This window comes from Labrus mixtus, chromosome 7 (genome assembly GCF_963584025.1).
Source record: "Labrus mixtus chromosome 7, fLabMix1.1, whole genome shotgun sequence".
Lineage (NCBI taxonomy): Eukaryota > Metazoa > Chordata > Actinopteri > Labriformes > Labridae > Labrus > Labrus mixtus.
This window is the reverse complement of record NC_083618.1, coordinates 20,885,519-20,903,757: the sequence shown is the minus strand read 5'-3', so window position 1 is coordinate 20,903,757 and position 18,239 is coordinate 20,885,519. Positions and strand designations below refer to the sequence as shown.

Sequence of the window (18,239 nt, the reverse complement as noted above, 5' to 3'; positions counted from 1 at the left end):
GAGTGGATGCACATACACAATGCTCTGCTCCAAAGTGCACTGTTAAATCAAACGGCATGAAAACGAGGCACTCTGTCATTTCAAATGACACTCATTTATCATGTTGGCTTGCTCCGCGTTTTCTTCTCCCAGCATACTGGTCTACGGCAGCGTGGACACCGCAGCCCAATGCCTGCTGACCCTCCACAACCCAGAGGGCTGCCCCGTGCTGTGCCTGAAGCACTCAGCTCGCTTCCTGTTTGCCGGCCTGCGGAACGGGGCGATGATGGTTTATGGAAGGAGCAACAAAGGTAAGCTGACTGCAAGGTTGATTTGTCTGCAGACGGATGGAGGTTATTTTGAGTCTACCATTGTGTTGACTGTACGTTCTTTATGGTAGAACGGTTGTGTTCTTGCCGCAGTTAGTATTTTTGAAAAGGTGTTTTTGGGCTTTGTATGCCTTTATGAGAGCCAGGACAGTTGACAGAGTCAGAAATCGGGGAGAGAGAGAGAGTGGGGCATGACATGTGGGAAAGGAGCCACAGGTCGGATTTCGAAACCGGGCCGTCCGCTTGGAGAATTATGGCCTCTGTACATGGGGCGCGTGCACACTAACCACTAGGCTACTGTCGCCCCTACACTCAGTATTTTAAAAAGTATCATCCTGAAATTAATTGGAATATAAAGCCAAAACTAATTTCAACTTTAAAATACTCATAAAGACCCAACAATTAAAATTAACAATATAGTAAAGTAAAGAGATTTAAAACATGATGTTGATTTAGTTTCCCTTCATTTCCCCCGTCAGATATAAATCCAGAATCAATCTGCATGTATGAGGAAATGTTAGATTATATCTGACGGTTAATGAGTGTTAATCAAAAAACAGATATTCCCTACAGTGAAATAAGTAGCACTAACCATTTGTATTGTTTTCAACACAGTGAAGCTTCAGACAAAAGCCCGTTCCACTTTAAGCCTCTGTCCCTTTAAGAGCCTGCATGGTGTTCTTCACTCCATGAGAGGCCTCTGTGCTGAAGCAACGACCGTGGCAACCACTCGCGGGCTGAGTCCATCCTGCTAACTGTGGATGTTTATGTTATTTCTGAGAAGCCAACAAAGACCCTCTTCTACTACTTCCACATCTACCGTGCAGCTCAGAGGATGAAACGAGCCCGTTCTGCACAGATAGGACTGTTTTTGAAGTAACAGGAGCCAATTAGAATTAGGTCATATAGCGGTCCACTTTCTTGTTTGAGCATGGTTGCGTTCACATCTCCCACAGACCGTACTCGAGTACACCTGGCCGCCTCTTCAAGCGGGCTCGGGCACAGTACCAGAGTATGGTACGTTTGTGTTCACACTGATTAAATGAACCGGACTTTGAGGTCAAGTCTACTCAGATCCGGGGCCCGGGTCTCTAATGTGAAACCACTCTAACAAAGCAAGAATCAAATTAGTAATTTATTTAATTGTTTATTGAATTCCTAATTTTTTACACAGTAAAAAAAAAAAAACTGTCTTTCCCATCTTTGCTGTGCAGAAGTTTAGTTTAAAATTCTGAAAGGCTCGTCTCTTACTGACGCCTGTCCCAAATAAAGGCAGGTTCATTTCTTCAAGTGAAGTCAATGAAAGCCCGGGTGACTAATATACGTTTTTACGGTAAACCTTTATGAATTAATCTTGTGTGCTCTGATTTTAATTGGCTTCATTCACATGGTCTTTTTGAAGTGATGTTATGAGTCACAGTCGATGGATTATTCAATCAACCCATTTTCTAAAAAAAAAAACTTGCAATAACTTAGGACTGCCTTTCAAACAGTTGCCTTAGAATCACTCTCCTCGCCTTTCCTCTTGATTTCCACACCCGCTGTAAGTATGAAAATAACACCATGTGGTAGATGGCATGCCATGTTTAGTCAGGCATTGCACAAAGCCAGGGGGGGCTTAACACCATCTGAGCGCTGGTTTGCAGCCTTCACAGTCAGCAGGAGCACAATAGCTCTATCACCAGGTTCCTCTTACCTGGCCACAGAACGTCAATGTGCCTGCCTTCCTCCTGTGCTCCTCTCTCCTCCCAAGCAGAAAGGATGATTAATTACACCAAGCTGCTGCCTGCCGATTAAATATTACCATTCATGCTTTGTATATTTAAAAAAAAAACACAGACAGGAGAAAAGCTCTGGAGGATGTCGGGAAAATGTTTGTGGATTCGGCACATCTGTTAAAGATTTATGCATCTGACTAGCACGCTACTGTCTAAACAAGGAGTCTACAGCAGCCAGGAAACGCCGAGGTTTCAGTTGAGACTTGTATCAAAAGGCTTACGCACGCATGCAACACATTGTTGCCTCGTGAATAATGTGCTCCAGCTCCTGTAACCAAGATATGCACATCACACATCCTGTCAACCTACCATGAAAATATTTAGCAAAACAAGACGGAGAAGTTAAGGAAGAGTGACAAATGGAGCTCGAAGAGGAAGAAGCTTTCGGTGTGGCTTTGAGGGACCCGGGGAGGGGGGGGGACATTTACAAGAGCGAAATTTGAAAAGGTGGGAATATGACCTTTATAACATGCCAAGCAATTAACCTGTGGAAGTCAGAAGGCATTGTAAAGCTATTCTGCTATGAAAGGCAGAAATAAACAACTCAAAATGTTAATTAAATGGCTGGGTGCACTCCCCTTCTCTAATTTTGCTTCATTAACGCACAGCAAAGGAAATGCTTTTGTTATTCACTTTTTTTTTTTTAATGTGCTTCTGTGGCAGCTGCAACGTGTGTCCCGTGATTAAAGCGCAAAGAAAAAAAAAAAAAGGTCTGCTTCATTTTCACAGTTATGAAGCAAAAAGAGAGAGAGAGAGCGAGACAGAGACGGGGAGAGAGAAAGAAGTGATGATAAATAGTTTGAAAGTGGATTAAAGCGTACTCCACTTATGAGTGTGTGGGTGGCAAGGGTGCAAACATTGGGATGCGCAGTGTGTACCGTTTCAAATGGAAGTCTAGAGTCTTCATAAAGTCAACCTGTAGTTTGATTTCTTCTTTCTTTTCATACGGCTCTTTTTTCATTAGAGTGAGAGAAAATGACCCTCTCCACTGTGAACCCTCTCTGCTGATGCTTTAGTAATTGCTCAACAACGTTTTAAGAGTATTTTTTAAGTAAACACCTAGCTTACTTGCTGAGGTCCAAGTGGGAAGAGTTGAATTTAATTGCCCCGCTCGATGTGTTCCAGTAGAAGTGGGGGGACGTGCCAAGAGTTTATTATCTGAACTGTTGGCTAACTGTGATAATAGCCAGCGATGTGAAGGTGTTGTTTTTGACATCTTGGTAGTTTTCAACGGTATGTCTCCTCTTTTCGTTTTTTTTTCTACTCACAGTTTCTTTTTTGTTTGTTCTTCAGATGACCTTTGGGACCCTGACTCCAGCAGATGTGTGAGCCTGGGCTCAGAACCAGTGCGGACACTGTTGGTGTTAGATGACTCAGTGTGGGCAAGCTGCGGCAACTCTGTCACGGTCGTGGACATCTCCAGCCTCGCCACCCAGGTAAATAACTGAATCATCGAAGGGCACAAAATGTCACAGGTACCTTGTCGCTAAAATGGAAGAAGGGGTAAAGATGGTTCTTTACTGGAAATATGCTGCCATCTTAGCAACTGTTGTGAGGATGAAAGAAAATGCTCTATTGGTTATCTTGAAAATTCCTCATAGAGCATTAAAAGGGTTCCAACGTTCTTAAGTGGGACTTGGTCGAGAGTTAGCACTTACAGGTGATGAAATAAAAAAACAATTTATACATCAATTCAAGACTGATCAATGGATTACTGATGTCTTGCAGACATTTACATTGAAAGAGGATTTTTCCTTATTACACTTGATAAATGGTCAACCTTTTTTACATCCTTGTTCAGGAGGCTGCGATGGAACAATGTGAAATGAATGTCAGAAGAATGTATTTGTCTGATGGTAATGGATATAGAGCTAGAAACGGACTGAAAAAGGTTAAGGTGTCCATGTAGTTTGGTATTCAATGTTAAAAATGTTCTGTATTGTCATAGTAACATTCTTAAGTGGAACTTGGTTGGGTTGGCTGCTGGCTTTCCTAGTTAGCCTAGATGTCCCCCTTTCAAACAAAGTTTTTTTCTAGCTTCTTCTTGTGGATCCCAAGGTCCTCCAAACTGGATGAGAAATCAAAATTCTAGAAAAATGAGTTCAACTCACCTGCCAGGGGGGCTTCCTTGAAAACCTCCAAGGGGGGTCACCCTGGAGACATCCTAATCAGATGCCTAAAAATCCTGAATGGCTTCTTTTCAGAGCTCAATCCAGATGCCATGTTAGCCGGAGTACTGTGAAAACTCATTCAGGCCTTAAACAGCACACCCTCTGTCTCCAAGGCTGCCCACTTAGGGACTATTGAAGATCAAATTCACTGACAACGGACATTCTTTGTGGAGCCCGACATTCAATAAAAAAATGTTTGACTTAAAAATATGGACACAGCTTTAAATAAGGTTGTATAAGGAATGCTTGCTAATAGCTACTGCACTGCTACCCCTGCAGCAACCAACCTCTGCTTCCTTCACAGAAGACTTGCAATGCAGGTACAGTAATTTATTGTTGTCGAGACCAAATTACAAACACACAAGTCTGATAATAAAGATCTTTAAGGGGTCAGATATGGCAGTTTATTCCTCTCAAATACCCCCTCAAGGTTTATGCATTATTGCACATGTGATTGTTGAAGCCCCTCAGCAGAACTGGAGAGCTGTATCTTTTCCAGAAACCCATCTACAGACTCCAAAAGGACCATATAATGTATGTCAACTAAGTGTTCACTGCATAAAGACAAACAACAGTCAAAGCCCTCCTCTTTCAAACATAGGCATGGCAAGTTTATTTACAGTTTATTACATTTATAGATAGTTAACTCAAAGTGCTTTATATAGTTACAAAACAGAGCATTAAAATAGTTAAATAAATAGATACAATACAATACAAAATGAATAGAAAAATCCCCAACAACCACTGATTTTACCACCTGTAAAATGTTGCATTTGTTTTGGGAAGAAGTCCAACACAACTTTGCCCATCCAATGAGTTAATGAGTATACTAATACCCATAATGCACCACACACTCTTGGCAACTAAAATAATAGAATAAAAATCTGCCTCTCTCCATGAGTTTGATCAAAATCCACCGCCATGTGCAGTGGTAAACCCAACTTTTTCAAAATGGTACACCTCCAATTCCAATCTTAGATTCTGTTCACTGGAGAGATTACATCCCTAGAACTTGTCTCTGGTAATATTGGTGAGTACATTTGGGGCCGTGTCTTTGGCTGCCTGGCAATGTACCCAACCCTGTTACCTATTCTTGAAGCTGGTGGCCAACTATAGTTGTTTTATGGCTTTCTTGGACTGGGCCCCACATCTCAAGGCCCAGCAACCATTGGCTCCTTGGCAATGTTTCCACTCAGGACTGGGTCTAGATCTTATCCTCGAGTATAAATATATAATAATAGAGGTTATATACAATATCCTTAAGTTTAAAACGTTTTTAATTTAGCAAGACGTCTGTGCAGGTATCTATTTCATTGATATTCAAGGCTTGAAGGTCTTAAAGACGTTTCACCTCTCTTCAGAAAAGGTTCTTAATTGCTAAACCTGCTGGTGGAGACAGCTAGAGATATACGCTTCCATCATTAGTATGATAAAGGTGGTCCAATGGGAGTCGTTAGCTAAGCTGTTGCCATAGTTTCACACTCTCAGTTGTCTCTGAGTGGTAAGGGTCACAGGGTTAGAATTGGGCTGGAGTTGTATTGACGAATAGTTAAAAACAATATTTATTTATTTATGCAGCCTATCTATTTATTTAGAGAATGGACTCATTGAACCTGAGTAAGCCAAAAAAAAAGCTTTTAATTGGCCCTCCCTTTGCCAGATGTTATTTTGTCATCTTAGAATTAGATATGACAAAATGTATTGTATGGTGGGGAGGTGGTGTCTCAGACCACTACCTCTGGTAAAGGACGTTTTTTTAGCTTCATTGAGGCCTCTTTTTTAACAATTCAGCAGTCTTCTCTGGCAAAGATGTTAACCTTAATGTCTTCAGAGAGTTTCCCTTCTCCTCAAGATGTACGTGGACAGCTGAGTCCTGACCTGAGGTGCTGATGATCACCATACGTTTATGTACTGTAAGGGTTGTTTGGTTTCCCTTCGTGTAAACCCCTACTACATTGCTTTGTTTATGCCTGGGAGTTTTGCCCTTGGGGTGTACAAGCTTCTTTCTCAGTATGTTGGATGGTTTTCTCATATATATATATATATATATATATATATATATATAGTTGTTGTTTTTTTGGGGCATTTTTGCCTGTATTAGATAGGACGGCTAAAGAGAGACAGATTTTCCATTATTACAGCAATTAGGCTGTTCATTACCAGTATTTATACGATATCAAAGCCTCTTGTTCTAAAGAACCGTCTAACAAGCTGAAAGATGACCTTTAAGGACATTTGTTATGTTTCTCTTTTCTTACTGGCAAGTTTAGCTCCACCCGCCTGCCCGGCTGATAAATATTCTCAGTCTTCACTAAAACATGGTTTCATGCTTTAAATGGATGGCTTCATCAGTGAAAATGCCAGACAAGGTGTTTTTTTATTTATTTGTTCTGTTGTTGTGTTTTTTTTGCAGCATTTGAGGGAAAATTTAGCCTCCTTTCATTTTCTGAAAAGATTTATGCACACAGCCTCAGAGAGCCAGCTTTCTAATCTGTGATGTCATCAAGATTTACTGCCTTGAAGCTGCTGTTAGGACAACCAATCAAACCCTTTGTAGAGCCGTACAACGTCTGCCCACGCAAATAAGCCTCATTTTGCCGCTGTGCTCTGAGTTATGGTACAGCAATGCGCACTATTATCTCCAAAAAAAAAAGACATCCTGGGTGTTGTCTTTGTCATGCTTTGCATTCCCCAAGCTGTTCATCTGACCGCTGTGTCATTAGAGGTGTACAAGGGGGGGTGACTTTTCCGGTCGTAGTAGACAATAATGAGTGACAGAGAACAGGCTCTTCTGGGTAATGTTAATATGGTATTCAGCTGCATACTGCAAACCATTAGCATTTAATTATAGCTCCCAGATGTGTGTGCATAGCTGAGAAAATGGGTGTAATAGTTTTTTTTTGCTGAAAAAGAGCATGTACGCTAAGCAAACCATTCCTGGCTAAATACAAGCTGATGACATTGGAATATGATGCTGAATTTGAAAAGCAAACAAGCTATAATACAAACAATAAACTAAATGCATTCGTCTCATTTCCCACTTAATTAATTTGTAAATGAGCATTTCCAGAAAAAAATGAATTAGGAAAGTGATAACTGTAAAACATGCATTTAACCACGCATTTCATTTGCTATTGCAGATGTTTTTGTTGCTCTTATGTTTATTTAAAAGCAGCCCATAAAGAAAGCATACTGCAAAGAAGCACTCGATTCTTTCATTATGTTAATTATAATTTAAAGAGGACATATTCTCCCCCTTTTCCACCTTTTCAAACAGTCCCCTGTGGTCTAAATGAAACATCTGTGCTGTGCTTTGGTCAAAATATAACATGAATCAAGCACCAGAGGAGGTTTGTGACCCTGTATAAACCAGCTCTCTCAGAACGCTCCGTTTTCGTGTGTGTGTCTCTTTAAATGCAATGAGCCCCCCCCCCTGAGTTTTCCCAGTAGATATCAATCATTCCTTCACTAGCGAGAATAAAAATGGCGGACCTGCGCAAAAAGGTTTGATCTAGGCTGGGGGTGGAGTCCATGGGTGGAGATACCAGTGGAGGGGAGGGGATTTCTTTTACCATAATCCCACTGTGATGTGACAAGGAGAGCACATTTGAAACAGAGCATTTGTCTCTGTGTTGTAAGACTTATGCAGACCACAAACAAAGGACTGGATGGGTTTTTTTCACATTTTGTGGGTTGGTGGGTGGTTTCCCAAATATATGTTCAAAAACACTGTCAAAGTGGATCATATTATGTCTTTAATATGTACATGTATTCAGATTTTTGTCTTTGAAAAGTTGCAACAACTAAGAGAAACGATCTGACAAATGTGTAAGATCAATGTAGAGACAGATGCTGATTGAGTCTGCTTCAGGATCCTCATAATCAGGAGGGAGCTGAGTTAGGGGACATCCCCTCTTTATTCCTTCACCTCCTCTTCCCGGCTGGTTTCCTCCGGAGACTCCTACTTAATCACCTGAATGGCCACGCAGTGCAGACACAGTTCTGGTTCACTGTATCTCCCACAGAGCCGAACAGGTCAGCTCTGGTTACTTCTTTGCTAACCTTGTCTTTCTCACTAATGTGGACTCAGGAGGGCGGAATTCATAGGGGCTGCGATGCATATCCAGGATCTGGAGAAGCAGTCTTTGGCACCTGTACCAGGAGATATGACTTGGACCCAGGCTTAAGGGCCGTGCGCTTAAATCCACTTTACTTCTTTCAGTTGTTTTCCCCTTGCTGATGCTCACCACTTTGTCAGATTTTCTGCTCTTGTGAATCATTTATCCGTGACTTTGTTGGACACTCTTGCCTGTCTTGTTTGACACCGATGATTCTTGCACCCTACTGCTTGATTTATTCTCGTTTTGTGTCTTCACGGTCAATGCCTTGATGACACAGTGTAATTTGAATATAACCTTTTCAGTCTGTTTTTGGTAAACACAGTTGAATACATTATTCAGGGTACAAAATATTGCCTGGAACACAAACTGAAAGGATCATCACCACTTTAAAATGTGTGTGTACACTCGTCTTTGTCCTATTCAATTGTGAAAACTCTGACCCGGGGGGTGGGGGGGAACATGAAATAATACTGCTGGCAAAACCTGAACAACAGACCAGCTGCTCACTACTGAAGGAACTTCAGGATGTAGAAGCTGTTTCATCAGTCTGAAAATGCAGATGTCTTGTAATCATCACAGAGTCTCAGAGTTTAACCTTCGACAATTCTACATGTAAGATATTTGAAGACTGAAGTAAAGTAAAAGTCAGGGAAACAAAAGATTTAAAAGTATTTATTTCTGGCAGTTTTTTCATGACAACTGCATCAAAAGATTGTATTCAAGCTCAAATTGTCACTCTGACATTACTAAGCAGATACCTGGATTAATAAAAGGATTCTAATCATAAACTCTATCATAGCTAATACTACCTTGAATTCTTGCATGTATTTAGAGAGCTAGATATAATTCAATGGTGCCACAAATCAGTGTGTCACAGACCTCCACAAAAAAATCCAATGTCACCCAAAAAGTACAATCGTCACCGCTTATGTAAACCCAACACTGAAAAACTTTGAAATCTGAAAACATCCAAAAATGAGTCATTATCACTAGAAACAGAGACAATAAAAATGTGTGCTATCTGCTTATGATGGTTACTGACTACACAACTGCAAAGATTTAGCATCTTCAAGGGCCACTGTCTACAAGAAAGATTAACAGGTACTCCAGTACACTTGAATCTTCCCCCAGACCACCTCTTCACCGTACTAGGGAACCAGTATGTTTGTGATCTAACTGATCAAGTGAACCAGACTTTAGGGTCAGGTGTACTCTGATTTGAGACAAGCATATACTACAGGTAGGATCAACCATATCAGCACAGACACAAACACAACACTTTGTCCCGTTGATGTGGTGGGAACAACACCAAGTCCAAACAGCCACCTATCATGACAAATTCAGTTAAGAACAGAAGCATTGGGCGCTGCTTGCTGGAGTCCAACTCTGGTTTATCATCTACCTCAAATAATGCTCGATGACAATACTCACGCCATTGAACTGCACTCTTTGCATGAGCCAAGACTGTAAGAGTCATTAAAGCTTCAGACATCTTAAATCTTATCCAAATATCAAGTCAAGAAATACATTGAGACGGACTGAGTTTTTCTGCAGCATCGTATCGCTTTAAAAGTAGTTTGGTGTACGGCTGGAATTTCTAATTTTCTAGCAATTATTTGTTTGGTCTTATAGTCCATACTGGCATGTTTTTTAGCTCCTGTTAGAACTAGAAGACCCAGTTTACAGAACAATGTGGTCATCCTTGTGCTGGAGAACGGCATTGTCTGGCAGACAAATCACAAAGAATAAACCCAATTTAAATTCCTATTTAACAAACTGAAAGGTTTGTTAAATAGGAAGGTATCAGCAGGGATCACGGTTAACAAAAACAAACGAACAAAGTAATTTTTAGAGGAAATTAGTAAAAGATCGGCCAATCAAATTCATCCTGATTCTGCAGAAAGTCACTCAGTGGGGGTTGAGTTGAAAATGACAATACTGCTATGCTTCGTTTGATTTTAACACACATTATTTTCTTTAATTGTGTCTTGGTTTAAGAAACTTCTCAGCCTTGTAAGTGACTTTCTAAGAGCCAATCTTGGCATCATTTCCAAGCTTCAAAACTTCAGCGCTTTGCAGAGGTCTCAGTCACTCCTATGTAACCAAACCTTAACAAAGTAGGACACGCATGGACATACAGGCTTTTATCAATACTGACTGCCAATGCCTTGTTCTTTCCGCGTCCCATTGCTATTTCTTTTTCCTCCTGCTTTTTTTCGATCACTCACACATCCACTCCACTCCCTAGATGTAGCTCTGAGTGGAAATGTGGGCTCAGTGCTCGGCAAAGGACAAAGACACCTTGTCACCTAGCGTAATGAAGGACTAATGAGCTGTTCAGAGCAGCTGGAGTGTTTGTGGCTTTAGGTCCGATGTTATTTCCCACTGCTGGCAGAGGACTTAAGGAGGAATGTTGCTGTTAGTGTGACACTGCCGAGTTGAGAGGAAAGGGCACATTACTACTGTCAAGCTCCACTGACCACCTCATCTCTCTGTGAGCTACACTGGATCCAGCAGGCTAATACCAGGTTGTTGATCGGGGTTAACACTTGTGGCTTGTGCTTCTCCTGTTTTGACACTGTGAGACGGGGGTGTTGAAGGCTTGCTCTTTATTGATAAAGACAGGTTTCTTTTTTGCAATCTCGAGGTAAAGGGGAGTTGATTTTTATTTCAAAATGTTGGTAATCTAAATTCCTTCTCCAGACAGATTTTCAAACATTTTCTTTTACGTTTTAAATTACCGGTATTTTTGAAAAGTCAGACCAATAACCATGACAACCAGATTGATATCTCTGAATGCAGTCATTCCAACATGAATTGATTGTGGAGGATTTGCACAGTACTGCATGGGTTTCTTGCCAAGTGTGGTAGGAATTTGACATGATAAATGTGCTTTCCATTATGGGGCTAAGACTTAGAAAACTGTATTCATCCCAGAGGGCAGTCCGGTTCCACAGTCCACCCAGACCATGCATACACTTACAGACAAACAACAGATGGAGTATGTCAGAGACAACAAGCAAATCAGAACTCCACAAAGAGTCATGATGGGAAGACTTTGTTATTATAATGTGCAACAGAACTTTCCAATGTGAGACTGAATTATGTTCACTAAGTGTTTCTCGCACATTCGGCAACAATTTTCACCTTTTTCAGCTGTATATGATAATTGAACTATTGGACAAACTCCCCCTGCTCTCTGCCTCGCGTCTGATAACCTGCATCACCTGACACGTGCTCTAGCATCAACCAGACACACGTCTTCCTCCGTCCTGTCAATGCATTCACTGAGGTGTGATGTCTCATGTGAAGCATGAGCTCTTTCACAATGCAGTTTTAATCTTTTTTTTGCACTGTTTGAAGTCGATGTCATTTGCTTTGCAATTAAAAAGCCTTGTCATACAGCCATGTCACCTGTTATGATAACAGAACATCGAGTGAAAAGTTTTAAAACTCGAGTTGTATTATTTGTGTGTCTTTATAAAACATACAGCTTGCCTGTATGTGTCAGACACGGCATAGATAAACGGTAGGAGGAGGGCCTGCAATCTGTCACTAAAATTCCCTTCAAACCGGCCTCTGTCAGGTTTTCCTCCGGCCATGTTGACTGAAAGATCTGCGTTTTGTCATCTGGTCTGTACTTCTTGGTGACTTCAAAGAAGCTTTCTTTGCTGGCTCCTCATGCACTGACTTGAAAACCTGGTCCTCCTAGTCAACAGCTTTTGTGCCATCTGCGTAAACACAATCTATCCCCCCAGGGGCCCTGGACATCCAGTTCTGGCATTTTCCAAGTTTAACTTAAGTTTCTTGATTGAATGCTAACGGCTACAACGAGGAAAACTGTCCATCAGGAAACTTCTCCAAACGCGGAGAGTTCATGCGGAGAGGCTTGAGGACATCTGATGGAAAATTAGAAATGATTGTTTCGCTAAAGAATTGCTCAGTGTTGCCACGAAAAAGTATATAAAAAAAGAGTTGTACTTTTGGAAATTCAAGTGTGGCCTGGAACCAGAAACACACGGTTCATGATCTTTAAGTTTCACCCAATAGCAACATCGGGTCATGGCGGTGGGGCTGAACAAGTTTGGAGGAAGATGTATGATTTGCAGCTTGTAATGTAGTCATTAATATCACTCAATAGTTTTAAACTCGAGTTCAAAATTAGGTTATCTGACAAAACATATTTTGCCGCCAGTGGGCTTATCAATGTTTTCACCAAAGGACTCAGAACTATATGAAAAAAACACCAAAAACAGCCTGGAGTGGGAACTGAAATCTATGATTTAGACACTAATTTCAAGCACTTTTTAAGATCCCTGTGTTTTGCAGTCAAATGAGTCTGTGTAGGCTCCATGTAGTTTCCAAGAAGCCTTCCAGGTGGTTTTGAACATATGGTGAGCAGGATGGCATGCGACAATTACAGCATGTCGGCCATGTATTAGCTGGAAGTCCCTTTTAGAGCCACCACGCTTGATCATGATTAATGTGATGATAATGTGTCATATACTGCAGGGTTGTGTTTTCCTTTACAAACTTGTCAACTCATTTGAAATGCGATGGGTTATTAAAGGTGAAATTTGCCATTTTAATTATGAATATCTCATTTTTATGATGGCTGGACTTAAAATAAACACACGGAGATGCATTGCCTATTCTTTCCCAGGCAGAGCATGCACCATGCTGAGGAGTCAATTAAGAGAGAAAACACATCAAAGTGTTCTTTCCTTTTCCCAATTCCAAACAAAAGAGGGCCCATTGGCAAGGGCGCATAAACAGGTGGTAATCCCTGTCCGCTAGTGCACTTTGGTTGAGGTGTCGGGGGGGTTGCGGTCTCATCTTTATCCACTCTTTCTCACTGACTAATTGCCCAGCCTCATGCAACTCATGCTCCGACAGTGATATGAGTTCTAAGATGATGCCCAAACCAGTCCTTGTCACGCCTTGGACTGCAGGGGCTGCATGTGTCGCCATGATAAGGCTCATTGCATTTGGTTCAAGCTGCTCATTAAGACTGGGTGCCTGAAACTGTCTTTTACCATTGTGCTGGTAAAAAAAGATAGCAGCCAGGGAAATGATGCAAAAATATGACTAATGTGTCAGGGACTGTGTAAATTACAAAATTAGGAGAAACTGTTAAGACTTTATTGAAGAATGTGGAGCAACAGCTGAAGTTAAAATTCGGGGCTTGGGATATGCCTCGTGATGTGAGCATGAGAGTTAATTTGTTTTGATATAAATCACATCCTGATAAATCACCTGTGAACTGTCTCACTCTAATACGCATACCTATGTTTACCTATATTTTCATACCTTCAGAATATTCCAAAGCATTTTCCACAAGGGATGCACCGATGCATCGGTTTCAACATCGGTGATTAGCCCGGCACATTATTTTTTATTTTTGCTATGTGTGATGCTTTTATCTATAACAACGTTTTGTTCTGTTTTCACTTTACAGAAGTTTGAAGTCCATCCAGACCCGATGGTCAGCGTTGCACACATGGCTTGTGCCGGTGGAGGGGTGTGGATGGCGTTCTCCGAGGGCTCCTCCATTCGTCTCTTTCATACTGAAACTCTGGAGCTTCTGCAGGAGATCAACATCTCAACACGCTCAACGCTGCTGAGCACCGGTACGCACTCATCTCACACACTACACTGCACGGTTGGTTGGTGTGCGATTTGCAGGGGATCAAAAATGTTGTGAATGATGACTGGTGCAAACCTTGTGGAGGCGCTGGTATTGAAATGAGGCTTTTGCATGTTATACTGGTTCATGTCATGGGTAGTTTGGATGGAAAGCAGGATGACTGCAAGCGCAAATTTCAGTTTTTGTCAGTCTTGGTAAATCGCACTTTTTGTGTACTAAATTAACTTGTTTTCATTTTCTCCTCCCAGTATTTTGCACACTCGGGCAGAAACGTCCCATATATTCATTAAGGCAAACGTCTTAAATGGACAATGTGTGTTATCTTGCACACTTAAAGACGCAATCCTCAGTGCTTGCGGTTAGTAGATCACTTTGCACACACGTTTCAACACACACACACCTTTAGTAAATCAGGCCCTCAGTCTTCTTATAGAGAGGTCAACTTTTACTCTATAGTGCACCACAAACACATCGTTCATTTTATAAAAAAAAAAAAAAAAATCTTGTGACAATTAGTGGTGTCAAAATTCTCTCCACAAAAAGCCCCACTTTGCCTCTATTACATCAGAGCAATGAGAGGGCAGTATTTTAAACATTGATGGTGCTCTCCTCCCCCGAATGATATTCTTGTCTCGTCCAAGTTGCTCCTAGGGTCTCGCCCTCCAGGGACTCACCTGAATAACTATCCATCTCAGGCCTTCCTAAATCCATAATAAAGCCATGGGGTTAGAGGCAGGGATTAATAAAAAAAAAATCAAGTCATTGAGGAGCACTAAAATGGCAGCTTTAAAGATTTTCATACCGACGGTTCCCATGGGAACACACTTGTCTTTCTTTATATGTCCATGTTTCTCTTTCTATCCTCCCTTCTTTTTTTTTTTTTACCTCTGTTTCTCAACATGTACCTCCCCACTCTCCACTTTGAGTTGATATATTCCTTTTTCGATTTGGCCCACTTTCTTTCTCCTTCTCGTCTGCTGTGCTTTAAAATCCTCTCACCCCTGTTTCACATCTCACTGCAGTATGTTTAGGATGCCACAGATCGCCCATTACTTCCTGTGTGCCGTCTTTTCATGATGGATGAAATATTTATCAGCCGGTGTTGGTGTTTGTTTCTATTTTAATGGGTGAAATACGGTAAACAAATTAGATAGCAATGAAGCGTAGCTAAAAGTGCCTACTGGTGAAAAGTATAGTACATATGAATCAACATCAGCTCCTTTTAAACATGTTCAGGCTGTAACACATTCAGTGCATGTACGATCTTCAGCTTCAGCAAGTCGTATAAATGTTGCATTTCTCTTTTTTGTGAAGTCACACCAGGCTGTGATTGATGTTTTTAGAGCAACTCTCAGAGCTGTGGTAGTGCTTTATCTCATCAGAAATTAAAACGGGGCTTCTCTTGTGATTTGAGCAAAAAAATAAATGGAGAAAGATTCTTTTTTTTTAAATTTTGTTCAAGGGGAGAATTTTAGAAGAACAGACTTGGCCATGGTGTAGGAGGGGGTGTTACCTGTGACCCACAGGTCATTTTCACCCAGCGTCAGTGCCTCCACTTGAAATATGCAGCACATTGGAGGGTATAGGGTGGTAGCCTCAAGGCCCCGGCCCTCTGGGAAGTAACTCTGTGAAAAGAAAAATAGTTTTGTGGCTCGTGTCTTCGAGATCCACCAAAGGAAAAAGAATCTCTGACTCAGGTTGTGATTTGTCGAGCTCACAGGAGACAAGAAGATCCCTTTGACACCCTGCAACCGCAGATAATGCACACGAAATCCTGACAGATTCCCCTCAGTCAAAAGGGTTCCTGCTCCTGTAGGTTTCTCCTTGACTTATGCGAGGACATGCAGTAATGATATACCCTCTAATCCTCTCCCCTTAACGTGATTTATCCTCATCAGGGAGTTTCTAGTTGCAGTAAACAACAGAGAAGTTTTTGAAGCAGAGAAAACTGCTGATCTCTTCCCTACTAATGCCTTTAATAGTTCTATCCTGAGGGTGAAAAATAATATTCCAAAATAAACTCCTTGGTGACATATCAGAGGGAACATTTATCTTTGGAGACATCTTCTGTTTTAAGGCAAACATACCGGCTCCCATGATACACCAACTACACACTCTAGAGTGTGTGCATCTCTGCAAAGACTGCAAGATAGCTCGAGGTTCAGCTAAACCTCCATAATCTTGAGTGCTTTAGTCGTTATGCTGCGTCATCGTCGTTCTTAGATACAATGCCTGCTGCCCACATCTCCTGACAACCTTCAGATTTCATGGTAACCCAAGAGTGGTTGTTCAAAAGTATCACTCTGCCTCTTAAACTCTCCAACCAAAGAACAAATGCACTCTGAGGTGATGTGAGTTTTGAGATAAAGGACTTTTTCAAGGCTTTTTTGTGGCATTGCAAAGAAAAGAAGATTACGAGTAAGTGCCAAAAAGCTGCAGTTCCCGGATTGGCCACTTGAAGCTGGCTCCAAAAGTGAGTCAGTTCTGAGTTGGCCCCATATAAAAAAACCTAACTTGCAGCAGAATTAAACATATTTACAACCACGTAGAAGATGCATTTTGGACTTCATAGCTTATTTCTTTTTTCATGGCAACTATACACTGTAAAAAAATAAAAAAATAAAAAAAAAATAAAAAAAAAAGTTGAGATTCCTTACTTCTGGCCCCCCAAAAAGACAAACACCAAATAGCCATTTGCCAAACTCAGTGATTCATAAAACCAGGTTGTGATGTCACTGCAGCTACGTCAATACAATTAATACAGTCCAAGTGCAACAGAGTTAAAAATGCACTTCATTATTAAGTCTGGTTTACACAAGCACCTCCAAGGTCTCCACCTAAAAGCTTGTGGCTTCTGTGTTTGCTGACTGTCCTCCTCTGCTCTGCCTCCACTTCCTCTTCTACACACAGCAGCAGCTTCCTACTCGCTATGATTCATCTCTGCACAGTGACATGAATTAATTAATGACAATGTTGGGCCACTCATGCAAATCATCATAATCTGAGCATCACACTAAACAAACACATAAATTCAGCTACACGTGTAAATCAGCATTCTCTTAGTTGTGATCAAATGAGGGTTGGTGTAATTCAATTATGGTTGCCATGGATATTATGCCAAATGGTTCTATAGATAAACTAGGCCACAGTGGGAGCCAGAAGCCGAGGGACCACAGAGAGAATGCAAAAATAAATCCACAACAAACACTGTTTTTTTTTTCCAGCCCTTTTGTTAAGTGGAAACAAAACATGTGCATGTATAATAAGGGAACAATTCTCCCTCTTCCTGTCGCAAATGCTGTGCACACGTCAATGGAAACTGCAGACCAGATACTGTGTGTTCCCTAACGCATCATTCTCGATCAGCAGATGTGAAAATGAAAAATCAGTGCCCCGAAGGACTGGAAAATCTGTCAGAATTGCATCATATGTCAAGTTAATAGAGAGCTGCAAAAAGCAATGTTACAACTTGTTTAACTATGATATTAAGTTATTCAAATGCGAGTTAAAAGCACAGATCTCTACTTTTCTAACAGTTAATGTTGAAGCTGTGACATTAACACACATCTCCAAACACTAAATTGACACCCTGTGTGTCTCACTCAGATACAAAAGATACCGTTGAAGGCTTACTATGCGACTTTTAGAGCAGATTTTTAGACCCCAAAAAAACAATGCTATCTTTGGCCACACCTCCTTTATCCCTCAGCTCCCCGCTCCCCTCCTGCCTGCACACTCCCCCCACCCATCCCGGAGAGCAGCAGAAGCCAAGTGCTGTGATAAACATCTGAAAACAAGATTCTGCGATCAATTTCAAGTGACAACACACATCTCAAAGTTGATACGGTTGTTATCTGTTTCTTTGTGGGTAGCAGAGAAAATGTTTTCTGCAGTTTGGAAAGTCTGCTGGTTCTCCTTCAGTTGAACTCTTACGATGACACTCTGTCTTTATTCAAGATTATGTTTATTTATCATTTTTCTCATGTATCTGCGTACTTAAAAAAGATTAAATGCTATTCACCCAGCCCAAAGCAGTGTGGCAGAAAGATCATGCAACATATAGTCACATACATATACCTAAAAATCTACTAAAAATTTTCCCTGAGTGGGCGTGCGCAGTCTCTTTTCCCCCATGTAGTCGCAGGGCTAACGGTTTGAGAGGGAGGGGTTCTAGGGCGCAGTGATTAGAGCGCGCACCCCATGTATGGAGGCTG

General features: G+C 41.2%; 2 protein-coding genes across 5 annotated transcripts in view; one reads left to right on the top strand and one right to left on the bottom strand.

The window, feature by feature from the left end:
- The window catches only part of atrip (ATR interacting protein), a 486,763-nt gene that overhangs the window by 392,846 nt on the left and 75,678 nt on the right, over positions 1-18,239 (bottom strand). The window lies entirely within an intron of this gene.
- Positions 1-18,239, top strand: part of arhgef10la (Rho guanine nucleotide exchange factor (GEF) 10-like a) — a 144,482-nt gene that overhangs the window by 121,162 nt on the left and 5,081 nt on the right. For all 4 annotated transcript variants that reach the window (XM_061041226.1, XM_061041224.1, XM_061041225.1 and 1 more), the window contains 3 exons: positions 133-290; positions 3,380-3,522; positions 13,837-14,008. In XM_061041226.1, the coding sequence (XP_060897209.1) occupies positions 133-290; positions 3,380-3,522; positions 13,837-14,008 (473 nt within the window). The remainder of the gene's footprint in view (positions 1-132; positions 291-3,379; positions 3,523-13,836; positions 14,009-18,239) is intronic.